This window comes from Balaenoptera musculus, chromosome 15, assembly GCF_009873245.2.
Source record: "Balaenoptera musculus isolate JJ_BM4_2016_0621 chromosome 15, mBalMus1.pri.v3, whole genome shotgun sequence".
NCBI classification, from domain to species: Eukaryota; Metazoa; Chordata; class Mammalia; order Artiodactyla; family Balaenopteridae; genus Balaenoptera; species Balaenoptera musculus.
This window is the reverse complement of record NC_045799.1, coordinates 14,199,947-14,218,373: the sequence shown is the minus strand read 5'-3', so window position 1 is coordinate 14,218,373 and position 18,427 is coordinate 14,199,947. Positions and strand designations below refer to the sequence as shown.

Here is an 18,427-nt window from a genome sequence, read left to right as displayed (position 1 = left end):
CCCAGGGTCTTGTCCAGTGAGCCCTGCCCTGCCCCAGGCTCTATCTTGTTCTGGCTTGTAAGCACAGATTCCAGATTCAGACAAAGCTCAGCAACTAACTCACCATGTTGCTTTGGGCAAAACATTTTGCCTCTCTGACCCTCAGTCTCTTCATCTGTAAAATGGGTGTCATCTACTTCATAGTACTGTTACGAAGATTAAATGAGCTAATGGGTATGAAAAATTTAGCACAGTATCTGGCATAGGGTGGGTCTTCAGGAAATGGTAGCTCACATCATCCTTATAGTTGTTGCTCTGGGTGTCCCTCAGGGACTTAAAGCTCCAGGAGCCTCCTCGCCCCTATCCTGGACCATAAACAGAGTCTCCACTCCCTCCACTCCTGTCCTTACCTCCTGCCACCAGGACAGAGCACAGAAACTGGATGAAAGAGAACATCTCTCTTTGCACTGGAATTACCCGTTTTAGGTCTTGGGGCTGATCATTAACTAATCCCCGCTCTCTGATCCCGCCGCCTATGAAAGCAGGGGTCTGCCCCAGCCTCCCAGGGTCTCCTGCCTCCTGACATCCTGCAGCGTAAGGGAAAAGACTCTGGATTTCACCTATGCACCTGATGCTGTGTGTGACCTTGGGCAAGTCCCTTCCCCTTCCCGAGTCTCAGGTTTTTCATCTTCTTTCATATGATGAGGGAATTGGTTTTCACACTTTTTTTTTTTTTTTGGCCACTAAACTCTTAGAAAAAACATCTTCTATGGGAGGCAGAACAACAGAGGTTAAGAGTACAGGTGCTAAAGTCAACCAACCTGGATTCAAAACACCAGAGCTGCTGTTTTGGAATTACGTGACCTTGGGGACTACTTTAACCACTTTTTAAATTCTTCCTCCATTTCCATTGCTCTAAATGAGGTCAAAGCTAGCTCCACGTCATTCAGATGTAAGGCCCTTAGATGAGACCTTGCATAGAAGTAAGTGCTCAATAAACATCGGTGATTGTTACTTGGAAGCTCAGGGTATAAAGTAGGTAAAGTGGGGGCAGCTGGGTTGAAATGAGAGACAGAGCAGAGTTAACTGCTTGCTGCCGCCCCAAGGTGACTATGAGGTATTCTCTTGGAGCCCCAAGACTCAGGGGAAACAGTCTGAAAACTGACAAAGCCAATACTAGGCTTCTACTAAGGAATACTAGGGATCTGCAGACTATGGTCCACAGGTTGAACCTGGCCTGCTGCCTGCCAGCTGTGGTTTTCACATTTTTAAGTGGATGCCTAAAATCAGTAGAAGAATAATATTTTGTGATGTAAAAATTATACAAAATTTTAATTTCAGCACCCACAAGTAAAATTTCATTGGAACACAGCCACGCCCACTCATTTACATATTGTCTATGGATGCTTTCTCCCTGCAAGGGCAGAGTTTGAGTAGTTGTGACCAAGTGGCCAGCAAAACATATTTTACTGTCTTGTCATTTACAGAAAAAGTTTGCCAACCTCTGCTATAGAACATCTCTTCCCTTCCATGTGGAAGACTTTGATCTTGCATAGATCCCGGCTCTACTATTTTACCAACACTGTGACTGATTCTTCACCTCTCTAAACCTCGCCTGTAAAGTACTTATAATCATTTCTAGCTTTCAGGGCTGTCACGGAAATAAAATAATCAAGATCCTTTACTGCATGATGGGGAAATACCCATACCACAGTAAGTGAGATTAACATAGATGGCACATGGATCAAGATTTAGATTTTTAACAGATATATATTTATTTTCATGCATATTCGAAAAAATATAACTAGCACACAAAGCCCATGGTTTCGTGGGAAATGCTGTGTTCACTGGAGTAAATGATCCAAAGTTACTGGAGCAGATCTACGATCCCCTCTCTCAACACACACCTTCCATCGTTGGGTCCTAGGTAGCATCTCTCATCTGCACCATCCTATTCACATCCCAACCAGCAGGAGTAGGAAGCAGGAAGGGCAGCACCCAGAAGCTGCACACACCGTTCCCACTCATACCCCATTAGCTAATCTTGGTCACATGACCACATCTAATCACAAGGGAAGCTGAGACATTCAGTCTTTTCTCTGCACAAGCATGGGCCCAGGTGGGGGTTCTATTACTAAAAGAACAAAGGGAGAATTAATACTGCAATCTCTGCCCACATATATACCAATTTAAAACTTCCTTTTAAAATACATGTGTGTAAAGAAAGACGTTTTAATGCAGATGGATGTGGCAGCCATTTTGCAACCATGAGGGAAAGACCAGGGGAATCACAGAGATGCCAGTGAACAGCCCTGACATCCTTGTGCCTCTGAAATGACCCTGGAACTGCCCTTCTCTGACTTTTTGACATTTGAGGAAAATAAACCCTTGTTCTTTAAATCACTGGCAGACAGGCATCCTTTTACCTGCAGCCAAAAGAATTCTCACTGATGCAGCTGATTTCATGGGGAGGAGAGTGGGCTCTGCAGCCAGACTGCCTGGGTGCAAAGTTGGGCTCTACCATTTGCTCGCTGTGTGACTTGGAGAAGTCAGTTCCCCTCTCTGAGCTCTCATTTAGTCATTTAAAAACATGGCAGCTACTTGTGTTTTGTTTTCTTTAGAACACAATTTCAGAGATTTAAGTGAATCCAATCCCTCATTTCACGGCACATTCTCACTATCTGTTGCACAAGGCCACTCTTTTTGTTTTATTTATTAATTTGGTCCCTTTTATCCCCATTTCCCAATCCCATCCTTCCCAGAGCAACCACTGGGATGCGTTTAATGTGTAGCTTTTCCTTTGTTTATGTTCTTGCAAACGTTTTGTCTTTTGTGAGTATTTTTAATTTATATAACGATATTGTGTTCTATATCTCCTTCTGGCTTTTCCAATCACAACTAGGTTTTATGAGATTTATTTATATAACTATATGTCCCTCTAATTCTTTGTTCCTAAAAGCAGCATAGTGCTCAGTGACGTGCATCCACCACACTCAATCCCCTCCTTTACTGGCGATGGTGGCCATACCGCAACCCTAACCCTAACCCGAACCCGAACCCTAACCAGCATACCACAGGGAATGCTGCACTAAACGTGGTCACACGTGTCTCCTCATGAACCAGTGTCAGAATGCCTTTAGTACTTGCATTCAGGGCCAAACCTCTGGGTTCCAGGGTATACGCACACTTAATTTGATTAAATATTTGTAGAATGCCCTTAAGAAAGGCTGACTGTCCACACTGTCTAGAAGTGCACAGAGTTCCAATGGCTCCCATTCCTGCCAACACTGGGCACTATCCAGCTTTCTTATTTTTGCTAATCTCATTGAAATAAATCCCATCATTGTTTCAAGTTGCATAGTACCTACTTCATGAGGCTGTTTTGAGAGGCCAAGGAGTTAATGTAGGTAAAGTGTTTAACTCATTGCTTAGTACATAGTAAATGCTCAATGAATGCAAATTTTTAAAAAAGGTACCATGGTTTGACTTAGTGAATTCTCAGTTGTTATTATTATTAAACTTGGCACATAGTAGGTGCTCAGTAAGTGCATTCCCTTGGCTTTCCCCAACACCCTCTGGATGTCCCCACTCCCACTCGTCCACCTTGGTGGAGTTGCTCCCAGTCCCTTCCCACAGACTCACCTGCTTTCTCTTCACTCTCCCAGCTGAGGTCTTTACGAACCTCCTGGCCAAAGAGACTCTTCAGGATGGCGCTGGCGATGGGCAGCATCATGGCCGTGGAGGCCGTGTTGCTCAGCCACATGGACAGAAAGGAGGTGGTCACCATCATCCCTAGGATGAGCCTAGGAACAGAGTTAGAGGCAGACCTAGAACTGGGGCCTCTGGTTTGTATCCCACTTGTTTACACATGGAAAGTTAAGGCCCAGAGAGGACAAGCTAGTGACCAAGTAGAAACCAAATCCATTCACCACGCTTATTCTAAATCTAAGGAAACTGTCTCAGTGTATGTAAGTGAACTGACCTCAGGTGCCCAAGGTAAAATAGTTCTAAAGACACACCAACCCTGAAATTTTCTCTCCTTTGCCCACAAATCCTGGATAGCTCCCACTGCAGAATAAAGGTGTCTTGGTTTGGCACCACGACTCTCCACTGTTTCACCCTAAGTTGCCTTCCCAGCCTCCTCTCCCCCTTCCCTTCCCACTCCTCCCAGGCACCTCTGCTCAGGCTCTGCTGAGTTTCTTGCCAGCTCTCAAACACACCTTGATGTCCTGCCATTGCTTGGTCCCTCCCACCAACAGGAATCTAAGTTTAGTGATTTGTTTTTCTTTACATTGAACTCTTAATCCACCTGGAATTTATTTAGTTGTATAGAACAAAGTCGGATCTAAGTAGAATTTTTTCCTAAAGAATACACAAATTATTCCAACACCCACCACTTCTTGAATCCTTCCCTTTCCCACGGATTTAGATTTCTTCCAGATTATTTATTCTGTGTTTTAAAAATCTATTTCTGAACTAGTGTCATACTGTTTTCATTGTTGTAACTTTAAAACATGTTTGACAGCAGCCTCATCCATTCTTCAAGGCCAAATGTAACCTCCTCCAAGAAGTCACCCTATATCTCTCATGTGGGCTCATATTGCACCATGTGTCCCTTAGGTATTAAATTCTGCTTTGTGTTGGGATCAGTTCTACAGATGGAGTCTCTCCCATAGGACTGACAGTTCCTCCATGAAGAAACAGCTACAGAGCCTAGCAGAATGCCTGGCCCAGAGCAGACACTAGAAAATCATGAGTTATTCAGAACCTCCTTCTCCCTCATCGCCACCCCCATCCCCACCAAAAAAAGAGCTCTCAAACCTATCCATTCAGTCCATCTCCACTGCCACCACCCTAGTCCAAGGTGGCACTATCTCTTGTCTGGATCCCCAGAACAGTCTCTTACCTGGGCTGCATCCAGCTTCTCACATTCATCTGATCCCCACATGGCAGCCAAGAGGAATTTTTTAAAAAATGCAAATCTGGTCATGTCACTCCCCAGCTTAGAATTTTTTAAAGCAGAGATTGATAACCAGGGGGGGCCATGGATATAATTCAGAATGGACATGATAGGGGAAAATACACCTCTATTTTACTAACATCTAATAGAAATTAAATATTTCCTTCAGTGATAAACATAGGCAAAAAAGTTCAGTATTATTAGAAGGGGAGGACTTACCTGGTAGTGCAGTGGTTAAGAATCCACCTGCCAATGCAGGGGACACGGGTTCGAGCCCTGGTCCAGGAAGATCCCACATGTCGCAGAGCAACTAAGCCCGTGTGCCACAACTACTGAGCCTGTACTCTAGAGCCCGCAAGCCACAACTACTGACCCCGCATGCCACAACTACTGAAGCCCGCGTGCCTAGAGCCTGTGCTCCACAACAAGAGAAGCCACCACAGTGAGAAGCCCGCGCACCACAATGAAGAGTAGCGCCTGCTCGCCACAACTAGAGAAAGCCCGCGTGCAGCAACAAAGACCCAATGCAGCCAAAAATTAATTAATTAATTAATTAATTATAAAAATTTTGTCTCTATTAGAAGGGGAGTTGTTACCAGTAAAGGTCACAGACACTTCCATATCACATTATAATAGCTGAGACATCTTGGAATATCACTGACACTCAGAACTGCCTCAAAACTACAGCTATGAGGTTGTTACTAGATCTCATCATTTATTGTGTTAATAAAGAAGTACATATAGTATTCTATCACAAATTTGTGTGGTTTTAAAAAATTGTTTGGATAAGTGCATTTTGCTGTAATTGTTGTGGTTGTTGTTTTAAATCCTATGTGTTGTGCTTTATGCATTTAAAAACATTACTGGGAAGGAATCCTCAAGATTCAACAAATTGCAAAAAAAAAAAAATTAAAAGAACAACAATGACCTTATTTTAAAGGCCATTCAATCATCTTAAAATAAAAGTTGGAATCCTAGCTAGGGGGCCCGAATCCCTTAGGAATGGACCCTACCTCCCTGTCTCTCCAAGGCCATCTTTCCATCCACTCCCCACCCACCATGTCACCGTGGCTGGTAAGTAGAAAACCAGGATGATAAGAGCCAGCATTTACTGTGCAGGTCCAAGCTACTGTATCATCATTTTACAGGCAAAGAGAGGCTAAGTCACCTCCCAGAGCAGGAAAGGTGGGATTCAGCCCCAAGTAGTCTGAGTCAAACTGCTAATATGGCCCCCTCTAAAACTACTGGACAGGAATCCCTGGGGGTGAGGTCTGGGAATCAGCATTTCAACTGATTCCCATGTGATTCTTACGTATTTTGGAGAACTGCCCAAGGGCCTAGCACTGTGTCTGGCACACAGAGGGGCTCACTAAGTATTTGAGAAACGAATAAACAAGTGGATGGTGGGACATGATGAGTTTGTTGCCCTGGATGACCAGAGCAGGAAGAGTGGGTTTGGGCTCCAAGAGATGTGGTCCCTCTGCCTCGCCACCTCTGGGCTGGACCCATTACCTGGCCTTACCTGGCCGGCTGGACCCCAGTGAGCATCAGGACCTTGAGGGCAATTCTCCGGTGCAGGTTCCACTCCTCGATGGCGCTGGCCATGATCAGACCGCTGAGGAAGAGGAAGTTGGTGTCCAGGAAGTACTGGGCGCAGACCTTGTTGGAGGGCAGGATGCCCAAGAAGGGGAAGAGGATGATGGGCAGCAAGGCCGTCACCGAGAGGGGCAGGGCCTCTGTGCACCAGTACACCGCCATGAGCAGGATGACGAACAGGCAGCGACCTTCCTGCAGGGGGGAGATGCAGGCCCAGGAGGGTCAGCAGAGCTTGGGGTGGCAGAGGGAGAAGAGGTCCTGGAGCAGGGCCCATCAGGGCCCATTCCTCGGGGAGGCAGTGGAGAGGGTAAGTGCCAAAGGCTCAGACTTTGAGCCGGTGGTGTCACCTATCTGAGCCTCATTTTGCTCAACTATAAAATGGGGAAGCTATATCTGTCCATTTTATAGGATTGTTTGATGATAAAATGAAATACCCCATTGTCTTAGAAGTAGACCCTGAGTTGGGCATGAGAGGGAAAAGTAGTTTGCTCGACAGGGAATCTCAGAAAGTTCTGGAAGGGCAGTCAGGAAGTGAAACAGAGAAGGATGCCAAGACAGTGTATTAACAAGAAGGTTACTACGGAGGGCAGCTGGGGCTCAATCCTGATGGGGACCCTAGAAGACAGAGTAGATCATGCCTCAGAGTAGTCCCCCTGGGAGGCAAGGAAGCTGGCTCTTTATCTGCCAGCTCTTGGTCATCACTGGTTGAGGGCTGCTCATGGGAGCGTTAACTCTCCAGCACTTCGACCTGCCCTGTGCAGCAGCCAGATAACAAGTTCATGCAGAGCATCCAGGGTTCTGCAAGAAGCTATTGGCATGTGCGGAATGGTAACCGCCAACAGGGATGTGGACAGAGCACCAGTAGCAACTGCCGCATCCATACACGGCATTTAGCACAATGTCCAACACTTGGTACCCACTCTATAAATAGTAATAATAATTACTGATATTTATTGGGCTAGTAGGTACCAGCTATTGTTTATTCCTCACAAAATCCCAGTGAAGTACGTATAATTATTATGACCATTTGGTAGATTGGGAAACTGAGATTCCAGGAGGTCAGTAGCAAGGCAATGGGTGTGCAAACAAGACAATCTGCCTCCAGAGCCAACTCTCTTAACCAAGTACCCCACAGCTGTTATCAGCTGAATGCTAGAATCTATGCATTAAGGTTGACAATGCAATTTCAAAGGTTCAAAACAAAACGGATCTGTGGTTGCCAAGGCTGGGGTTAGGATGTTTGTGTTTTGCGGTGGGGGGAGCTGCAAAGGAGCACAAAGGAAACTACTGGGGTGACAGAAATGTTCTAGACCTCGATTGGGGTGGTGGTTACATGGGTTTGTACATTCGTCAAAACCTGTGAAACTATTCACCTGCTGATGAAACAAGAGCGCAGTAATGGTAACGTCTTCCGATACATCAGTGTCCCACAGGACCCATAATAAATAGTGTCTTGTTATTCCCATAGTCACTATTTAAATAAAACTGCCTACTGTCCTGACCTTGCTTTCTTATATTCTCTCAAGGCAATGATCTTGCATGTTCCAGTGAACACAGACTATTTCTTGGATTTGGTGCTGTTTGGTGCCATTTATTCTTCTTATTTCTTACTCATAGTAGGTTTTGTCGACTTTATTCAGTGTCCACAGCACACTGAACTGAATTCCATCCTAACAAGCACCATCCTAATAGAACATATCCTCAGCTACACAGGACAGGCATCAAACTATGTGCAGACACTACGATTAGTTAATCCATCTAAAGGGGCAAGGTCCAATAGTCCAGGGAGACCAATGAGATGGCCTTGGCAATAATCCAAGCAACAGATACTGGCAGCTAGGGTCTGATGGGAGCACTGTAGGTAATGAGAAGTCGTCAAATTCTGGATCTATTTCTAAGATAGCTTTGCCAAGGATCTGTTATGATGTGCAAGGCAAAGAGAGAAGCCCAGGGTAATTCTAGTTGCTGGCCTCAATGGAAGAATGAGGTTGTCCCTTACTGAGAGAGGGAAGACTGTAAGACACACCTACATCCATTTCCAAACCTTGAAAACACATCCTGAGACTGTTTAACACGCCCAACATTGGAGAATTTCCATTTCCCAAGTGCCTTAGCTTTCGTACCAGTGTTTACATTCTCTCATGCAATTTAGAGACCTACAAAAAGTCTCTTACAGAGGGAATTTTTGTAAAACAAATCCTCTTTTCCCATTTGTCTATTTTTTCTTTTGTTGCCTGTGCCTTTGGTGTCATATCCAAGAAATCATTGCCAAATCCAATGTCCTGAAGTTTTTGTCTTATGTTTTCTTCTTAGATTTTTATAGTTTTAGGTCTTATGTTTAGATCATGAGCACATTTTGAGTTCATTTTTGTATGTGATGTTAGATAAAGGTCTAACTTCATTCTTTTGCATATGAATATCCAGTTTTCCCAGCACAATCTGGTGAAAAGATTGTCCTTTCCCCATTGAGTGGTCTTGGGACCCTCTCCAAAAATCATTTGACCATACACGTGAGGGTTTATTTCTGGGCTTTCTATTCTGTTCCACTGGTTTATATCTGTCTTTTTGCCAGTACCACACTGTTCTGATTACTGCATCTTTGTAGTAAGTTTTGAAATCAGGAAAACTTCTGAGTCCTCCAGCTTTGTTCTTTTTCAAGATTGTTTTGGCTCTTTGGGGTCCCTTGAGATTCCACATGAATTGTAGGATGGGTTTTCTATTTCCACAAAAAAAACCATTGGGGTTTTGATGGGGATTGCACTGACTCTTTAGATCACTTTGGGTAGTATTGATATCTTAACAATATTAAGTTTTCCAACCCATGAACACAAGACATGTTTCCACTTACAGTCAGTCCCCTATTTCTGATGGTTCAACTTAACGATTTTTTAAACTTTATGATGCTGCAAAAGTGATATGCATTCAGTAGAATTTTGAAGTTTGATCTTTTTCCAGGCTAGCAATATGCAGTCTGATCCTCTCTCCTGATGCTGGGCAGTGGCAGCGAGCCTCAGCTCCCAGCCAACCACACCATTATGAGGGTAAACAACCGATACACTTACAAGCATTCTGTACCCAGGCAACCATTCTGCTCTTCACTTTCAGTACAGCATTCAATAAATTACATGAGATATTCAACACTTTATTATAAAATAGGCTTTGTGTTAGACGATTTTTGCCCAACTGTAGGCTAATGTAAGTGAGCACATTTAAGGTAGGCTAGGCTAAACTATGATGTTGAGTAGGTTAGGTGTATCAAATGCATTTTTGACTTATGATATTTTCAATTTACAATGTGTTTATTGGGATGTAACCCCATTGCAAGTTGAGGAAGATCTGTATTTATGTCTTTCATTTCTTTCAGCCATGTTTTGTAGTTTTCATTGTACATGTCTTTCACCTTCTTGGTTAATTTCTAAGTATTTTATCCCTTTAGATGCTATTGTAAATGAATTATTTTCTTAATTTCCTTTTTAGATTGTATAGAAATGTGACTGATTTTTGTGTGTTGACTTTGTATCCTGCTACCTTGCTGAATTCATTTATTAGTTCTCACAGTTTTGAGTTGTAGGGGTCAGGGAAGAATAATTGTAAAACAAATCAACACCACTTGAAACGAATATTTTAAGAGGTCAGATTATTGGACACACACTTTAAAGATCGAAAGCAAAAGCAATAATATGGAATCAAATACCACGACTAAAAATTGCCTAAGTTTTGATTTCCTAACATCTTTTTGGTTCCTATACCAGGCAGATTCCTACATATCAGGGATGAGAGATCTTAGATAATCACGGATTTATAAGTATTTATAACTTCCAGCCCTTTGTCCAAGCAAAATTGTATATTGAATCACAATATAAAACAGACAAACCCTGAGAGTAAAATTTAGTTAAAAGGAGTTTTTCTGGGAGAAGTGGGATGAGGAGCTCTCTACTAGGCCCCCTGTTCGCTCCCTCCCTCCCACCCACCCTGGCAAACCGAATACCTCCCTGATCCAGGAATTCAACGGAGGACAGTCAGACCATCGCCAAGCCCCCTGCTTTACGGATATGAACACTGAGACCAGAGAGGCAACAGATAGGTGTCAGGCATGTTTCTAGAACCCCAAACTGGGGTTTCCCAGGCAGCTGAGATCCTGCGCTGCATCTGTTATAGAAAAGGACCTCTTTGTCTCAATGGGTGCTTGGAGCCAAAAGGCATCGTTCCAGGGTTCCACAGAGGCAAACAAAGGGGCAGACCCAACCCAGGTACTCCTAGTACAGCAAACAAAGATGCAGGAAAGTGGCAGCACAATAAACAGCACCCCATTTACAGAAGCTTCTGGAATGCCCACGTTCTGCCAGTGGGGTTTCAGGGACCACCCGGGAAGCCAATGAATCCAAAGGTTCAGACCACAAAAAAGCAAATTTGGCCAACAAGGTCTTCTTAGGGCTTGGAACCTGTGAGTCCACAGATGGACCTGAATATCAGTTAGAGACAGTTTTCATAGCTCAGAGAGGTCAAGTGACTACTCTGAAGACACACAGCTTCCTAGAGATGGAGCCAGGTTTTAAGTAGAAGGCCATGTCCTGGCTCCTTGTGTGGCAGAAGCATGATACCACTTGTCTCCATCCCCTTATCCTGCTTCATTTTTCTTCATATAACCAATTGCTGCCACCTGGATTAGTCAGTGTTCTCCAGAGAAAGAGAATGGATAGGACATATCTAGATACATGTAAGAGGAGATTTGTGATAGGATTTGGCTCCCACAGTTATGGAGGCCAGGAAGTCTCACGATTTTCCATCTGCGAGCAGGAGAACCAGGAGAGCTGGTGGTATAATTCAGTCCAAGGTCAAAGCCCTCAGAAGCAGGGGACTGATGGCGTAGGTTCCAATCTGAGTCCAAAAGCCCGGGAACCGGAAGCACCGATGTCCGAGGGCAGGAGAAAGTGGATGGCTCAGATCGAGCAGAAGGGAATTTGCCCTCCCTCCACCCTTTTGTTCTATTCAAGCCCTCAGCTGATTGGATGATGCCCACCACATTGGTGAGGGCAGATCTCAGTCTACTGATTTAAATGCAATCTCTTCCAGAGCCATCCTCACAGACACACTAAGAAATAATGTTTCACCAACTAACTAGGCATCTCTTAGCCTAGTCAAGGTGACATAAAATTAACCTGAAAGCAGATTTTATACTTTACTGGTTTTCTCTTCCACTAGAATGTAAGCTCTAGGAGGGCAGGGATTGTGTCCCTGAAGCCAAGAACAGGTGCCTGGCACATAGTAGGAACCCAAAATATTTATTGAATAACTAATACGTGCTTCTGCAACTCAGACAGTGCTTACAACATGTTCACTATCATCCATTCAGCAAACATTATTCCTGACCACGTGCTAAGCACCAGACTGGGAGTTGAGACTACAAAAATGACTGAGACATAGTCATGGCACTTTTACCAGGAAATCTGACAGTGCCAATCATAGGACCATTCTCAATGGCTAGTTCTTCGCAAACTCAAATGACCTTATCAGACTCTACCCACCAAATATCCCTCAAGCGGTGTGCTGGTAAATGTTTAACAACTGGCTCTCTGAAAAAACTGTGGGTGTATATGTTTGCGTGTGTGTGTAAAAGTTCTTATTATTCAATTCAGCTAAGAAGTCACTCATGTCACTGACCAGTGAGTTTAGTTCCACTATGAATGTCGGTTATGTTTTCATTTACATTAATTATTAAGACAAAACAGACACAATGAAGGAATATGTCAGAACATCACTCGCTTACCAATGGTGTGTCTTCTTTACTGAATCAAATGATGGTTTTCAAATACCAGAAGAATAGTTCCTCATTTTTTGTGCTAGTCACAATATAACAGCTATAGACAACACATTTTAAGTGTGATCTGTATTACTAACTTTTCCCATTACCTTCTTAAGTCTAGACAAGCAACCAAACAATGAGCTAAGCCCTGATTTGTAGTGTTTAGTGATTTCTATGGTGTAAATACGCCCACATGGCTGATTTCAAGCCACCAAGTTACATCACTGAGCACAGTGTTGGAAAGAGATGGACTGTATCACAACACTCCACAGTATTTCCTCCGCACATATAGATGTAAATAACAGTAGATGTAAATAACCTCAAGACCATAGATAATAGTAAAACAATTAGGAAGTGATGAGTTTTGACTATCTATTACCTTTGTTTTGATATAATTTTTTAACCCCAATTAATAAAATTTCATTTTAAATAGTATCTATGTTTAACAACTAGCTAGCAAAATTCATGAAAATGTAACCATTAGGTCTCGTGAGCCAGTACATGGGCTCCAGTCACTCTGTGGGCCTCCAGGCAGAAGAACATCCATGGAAAGCCCTCAAGGAATCTGGGTCACATTCTGGTGCAAACCTGACATTCTTCAACCCATGTGTGGTATCATGCTCCATAATGCACCCATTGTTTAAAAATATACAATTATTTGCTGTCAAAGTTGGAAACTTGCTGCTGGCTTTGGAAGACACAACTATCCTGTTTTATGCACCACCTGACAGACCAATAGGTATTCCAGTTTGAAGAATATATGTCTGTCTTAATCAGCTCAGGTTGCTACAAGCAAATACCACAGACTGGGTGGCTTAAACAGGAGACATTTATTTCTCACAGTTCTGGAGACTGGAGGATCTAAGATCCTGGTGCCAGAAGATTTGGGTTGTGCAGAGAGCTCTCTTCCTGGCTTACAGACGGCTGTCTTTTCCTTATGTCCCCACATGGTCCTTCCTTGGTGCCAGGCATGCAGAGACAAGCTCTCTTCTTATAAGGGCTATAATTCCATCATGGGGGCCCCCCCGCCCTCATGAACTAATCTAATCTTACAGCTTCGAAAGGATACTAAATGGATAGTATGAACTACTTTATACCAATAAATTTGATAACTCAGAGGAAACAGAAAAACTTCTTGAAAAACATAACTTATCCAACTATCAGAAAAGAAAAGCTGAATATTTCATTGTCTATTAAAGAGAATCAATCATTTAAAAACTCCCCTCAAAAAACAACAACAACAACAAAAACCCTCTAAGTCCTGCTGACCTCAATGGTAATTCTACTAAACATTTAAGGACTAAGTAATACCCATCTTACACAAACCCTTCCAGAGAATAGAGAAAAGAGGAGCATTTCCTAATTCATTTTGTGAGGCCACAGTAACCCTGCTACCTGGGTTATCCTTACAAGGGCATGAAAAGAAAAGAAAAGAGAATATTATAATGATTGAGGTCAGTGGCATGAAAAGCCACCTGGAAAATATGAACCCTAAGAAGCTCTGTTCAGAGTTGCCTTTTCTATCCTGCCTCACATCACTATGCAGGAGAATAATTATGATAATAATGACAACCAAAACCACCAACATGTTTTGAGTATTTATTAAGTTCCAGGTATTTTACATGTATTAATTCATTTAATGAGAGGTCCTATTATTTTTCAGAGGGGATTATAAATGACATCGATTTAGTCATGCATGTAAAGCTGTGACCCAGGTAATTCGGTCCCAGGGTAGTGTTGCTGTTCATGAACTGCACATCTAAACAGAAATTCTAATCTTTAAACTCTCTTCCCCTAAACATTTAAAGGGCTCCGAGTATAATGAGAGTTAATGAACAAGTGCTTACAACTGACCAGGTACTTTTCCTAGTAATTTACATGCATTAACTCATTCCGTTCCACAGCCACGCTTGCAGGCAGGTATTATTATCTCCATTTTAGCAATGGGACAACTGAGGCAAAGAGGGTAAGTCAGGTAACCTGCCCGAGGTTGCTGAGGCAGAGCCAGGATTTGAACCCAAGGTGGTCTGACTCCAGAGTTTGCGCTCCGTACCACTCCACATCTCTGCATGATCCACGGGTGCCCTTGCCACATTCCTGCAGCCTCTAACTCTCTAGCATCCCTGGAATCTCTCGCATTCCTAGACCAAAAGAACCCCTCTCAAGCCTGGCCTTGCCATCTATGTCACTTCTCGTCTGTGCCCCACTGTCTCCAAAGGGCATGCTTTTAATAATCACCATGTCCCCTCCCAATTCTCCCATCCAGGAGCCTCATCCTTCCTTCCATTTTGGCTCTTTTTCTCTAGAGAATAATCTAACTGGAAGCTATAGTCCTCCCTCTCTTCATAGGATAGCAACCACCACCACCACAGTAAGACTACTAAGACCCAACATTTACTGAGAATGTACTATGTGCCAGACACCATTCCAACTACTGTCCCTGTGTTATCTCAGTTTACTTGTGATTGTCACAACAGCCTTATGAAGTAGGTCCCGTGATTATCTCCATTTAACAGATAAGGAAACTAATGCACAGAGTGATTAAGTAACCTGGCCAAGGTCACAAGGGCAGCCTACTGGATAAAACAGGCAGGTTCCCGGGCCTCCGCTTAGCATTATGTCAGTACAGAAGGGGGGAGATGGAGAGAAGCTAAGCAGGCTACTTCCAGATGTCCAATCAGCATCCGGATGAATAGCAATGAATGAATTTTTTAGCATAAGTATAACCCATGTAACATTTGGGACATACTTATACTAAAAAAATTATTCACTGTTCATCTGAAACTCAAAGTCAACTGGGCACCCTGTATTTTATCTGGCAACCCTAGCTGGACAGATACTCCAAAGATGTGAGGAGGAAAATCCCGAGTGTTCCTTGAGGGCCAGAGGTGGGTCACCAGGGCCACTTTAAATCCTGCCTAAGAAGTCTGCTTCTATCTAGGACCCCCCAAGAAGTTCACACGCAGCAAACCAATGGAAAACCAGGCACTGGAGGGGCGCAGCCTATCAGAGAAAATGTATCCCACAAGGAAAGTGTTTCTGGAGTGGGGACCCTCTATTCCCCCACCTCCTGCGATGCTCGCAAGACAATGTGTCAGGGGCCGTACCAGGCCCCCAGCGGGGGAAGCCAGCCCAGCAGGGGAGCCGCAAGCACGCACCTGCTCCCCAGGCTCCTCTTGCCCTCCTGGCTTCTCTCACACTGGATGTCAGAGACCTCTCTCTAGAACATGAGGAAGAGGAAGAACTTAAGGGGGAGTCCGGGAGAGAAGGATCTCCCTCTCAGTGGCTCCCAGCCCGTGGAGCACCCGGGTAGGGGAGGGAAAAAGACTTCCTCGAACCAAGTTCCACACTTTGATCCTTGCCTGGAACTGAACATTGACTTTCTGAAGAGAGATCGTGTTTGTATATTCAAGTAACTGGAGGATTTTAATTCCTTCTCAAGAGTGATGGGGAAAGTCATGGTCTGCAGGAGTTTTAGTCCAGGTTATAGGGGAAGAACGTCCCCTACTGAATACATTTTAGAGCAACAGCTGGAGAGAAAAATAAACATGACTTTTAAAACAAAATTAGCTTTGTGAGCTATAGTTTACGTACAATAAAATGCGTCCATTGTAAGTGTACAGTTTGCATTTCAACAAATGTACGTACCCGTACAACCACCATCCCAGTCAAGACATAGAACATTTCCAATAAAGAAATATACATACAAAGGAATATTACTCAGCCATAAAAAAGAATGAAATAATGCCATATGCAGCAACATGAATGGATGTAGAGATTATCATACTATGTGAAGTAAGTCAGATAGAGAAAGACAAATATATGATATCACTTGTATGTGGAATCTAAAAAAATGATACAAATGAACTTATTTACAAAACAGAAACAGACTCACAGACATAGAAAACAAACTTATCAAAGGGGAAAGGTTGGGGGGATAAATTAGGACTTTGGGATTAGCAGATAAAAACTACCATATATAAAATAGAGGACCTACTGCATAGCCCAGGGAACTATATTCAATATCTTATAATAAACTGTAATGGAAAAGAACCTGAGGAAGAATATATATATATGTATATATGTATAACTGAATCACTTTGCCGTACACCAGAAACTAACAGAACATTGTAAATCAACTATAGTTTAAAAAAAAAAGGTATAGAATATTTCCATCCCCCAGAAAGTTCCCCTTAGCCCCTTTCAGGTCAATCCTCACGTCCCCTCCAAAACACTGCTGTGATATCCATTGCTATAGATTGGTTTCTCCTGTTCTTGGACTTCACTTAAATGAAATGATGTACTTTTGTATTTTCTGCTCAGTATAATGCCTGTGGATTCACCCATGAAGTTGCATGTATCAGCAGTTAATTCTTCTTTACTACTGCATAGTATTCCATCCTGTAAATATACCACTCTTTCTTTGTACATCTTCTTGCTGGTGGAAAGTGGAGTGTTTCCATTTTGGCATTATTATGAATAAAGCTGCTGTAAATATTCAAGGACTTCTGCTTCGGGGGTGACATCCTGCCAGTTCTTTAGTGCAATGTATTAATTCTGCACATTATAGAAGGGGGGGGGAGGGGGAGAAGTGTTGGTAAATTCTGGCTGCAAGTGTTGCCTTTCAAAGGCCTTGAGTCCCAGGCATGCATTCTCCCTCTCCCTCTTTCCCCTCTTTTCTCTCTCTGTTTCTCTCGCTCCCTCCTATTCTCTCCTCGCTCTCTGGGTGCTCTTGCCGGGATGTCGACATCAATCCTTTGTGGAGGAATGATTCCAGATACGGCATGTGTCAGCCAGGGAGGTGACGTGAGGGAAATGACAAGAGTTGGGAAGTCGATCCTTGGCCCACACGGGGCTTGGGCAGTGAGTGCGTCAAGAGTGTTTCATTACCTTGCTGGTTAGGGATTGCAGAAGGGCTGAGGTGACCCCAAATAGCTTCCCTGCCCCAGCTGAGCTTCCTGTGGGCAAACTGGATTCAGAATTGCCATCTGGATGCCAGACATCTGGTGAGGAATTAATAGTACTACTGCCCCTCACCCCCACCTCTCCACCCTGGTGGGCCGAGCAAAAGTCTCCCAGGAGGCGTGGAGGCAGCGACCAGAGAGCTGGCCTGTGGACACTAAGTGGTGGGCTCTCAGACATCCAGCGGGCCAAGCCCGTTCCCACCTCCAGGTCTTTGCACCTGCTATCTCCTCTGCCTGGCCCTCACTCCTTGATCTCTGGCTCCTTGATCTCTGCCCAGCTCATTCCTTCTTGTTGTTCGGCCTCATCTCAAAGGTCACCTCTTCACAGACCACGCTATTGTCTGTGGTCTCATCTCCACCATCCAGCCTTGTTCTTGTCAAGCCCATACCAATGGCCGAAGTATTTCTTGTTTGTTCACTTATCATTAGCTCTCTTCCCACCAGACTGTAAGCTCCATACAAACAGGGCCCTTGTCTGTGTTTGTTCACCTCTGTCTTCAGGGCCTCGATGGACATTTGTTAAATGAATGATTAAGTACTCCAAATCAGGCATCACAAACTCAAATGCAAGGGACAATTTAATGAACGAAGTGGGCTGGCGTAAGAAATATCACCTTGTTTTCTCAAGTCTGATTGGCAATTCTGACAGTGTTGTGGGTACAGAAAACCATCCTTTTAGCAGGGAAAAAAATGCCCAAGTTTGATGATAAATTACAGCTGGCACTGGGCTTTAGTGTCATGGGTGCAATAGGGAGGAGTGGGGACCGTGGTGAAGTGGGAAATATAGGCCCCTTGGAAACAGCAACTGCTGCTCAGCTCCTGGCTGTTGCCATGGGGAAACGTGGGGCCCATGATGCCAGATCTCCTGTTTTTTCAAGAGAAGCTTGAAATTGTGCTTTTATGTGAAATCTCACCATTTTAAATGATTTGCTCATTAAAAGGAAAGTGCGGGCCAAAAAACACATCTGCAAAATGCATCAGACCCATGGTCATCACATTATGACCTCTCGTCTAAATGGTTTTAATTAGTGGAAAATCCCAGAAAAGTGCTCACACATACACAACTTGGAATCTAATGTCAAGTTGTTTCACAGATTACTAGGAATCAGGATGCTCTGTGAAAAA

General features: G+C 43.7%; 1 protein-coding gene across 6 annotated transcripts in view; it reads right to left on the bottom strand.

Moving 5' to 3' along the window:
- The window catches only part of SLC13A3 (solute carrier family 13 member 3), an 86,990-nt gene that overhangs the window by 41,467 nt on the left and 27,096 nt on the right, over positions 1-18,427 (bottom strand). For all 6 annotated transcript variants that reach the window (XM_036825374.1, XM_036825369.1, XM_036825373.1 and 3 more), the window contains 2 exons: positions 6,462-6,727; positions 3,622-3,782 (listed from right to left, as the gene is read on the bottom strand). In XM_036825374.1, the coding sequence (XP_036681269.1) occupies positions 3,622-3,782; positions 6,462-6,697 (397 nt within the window). In that variant the 5' untranslated portion in view covers positions 6,698-6,727. The remainder of the gene's footprint in view (positions 1-3,621; positions 3,783-6,461; positions 6,728-18,427) is intronic.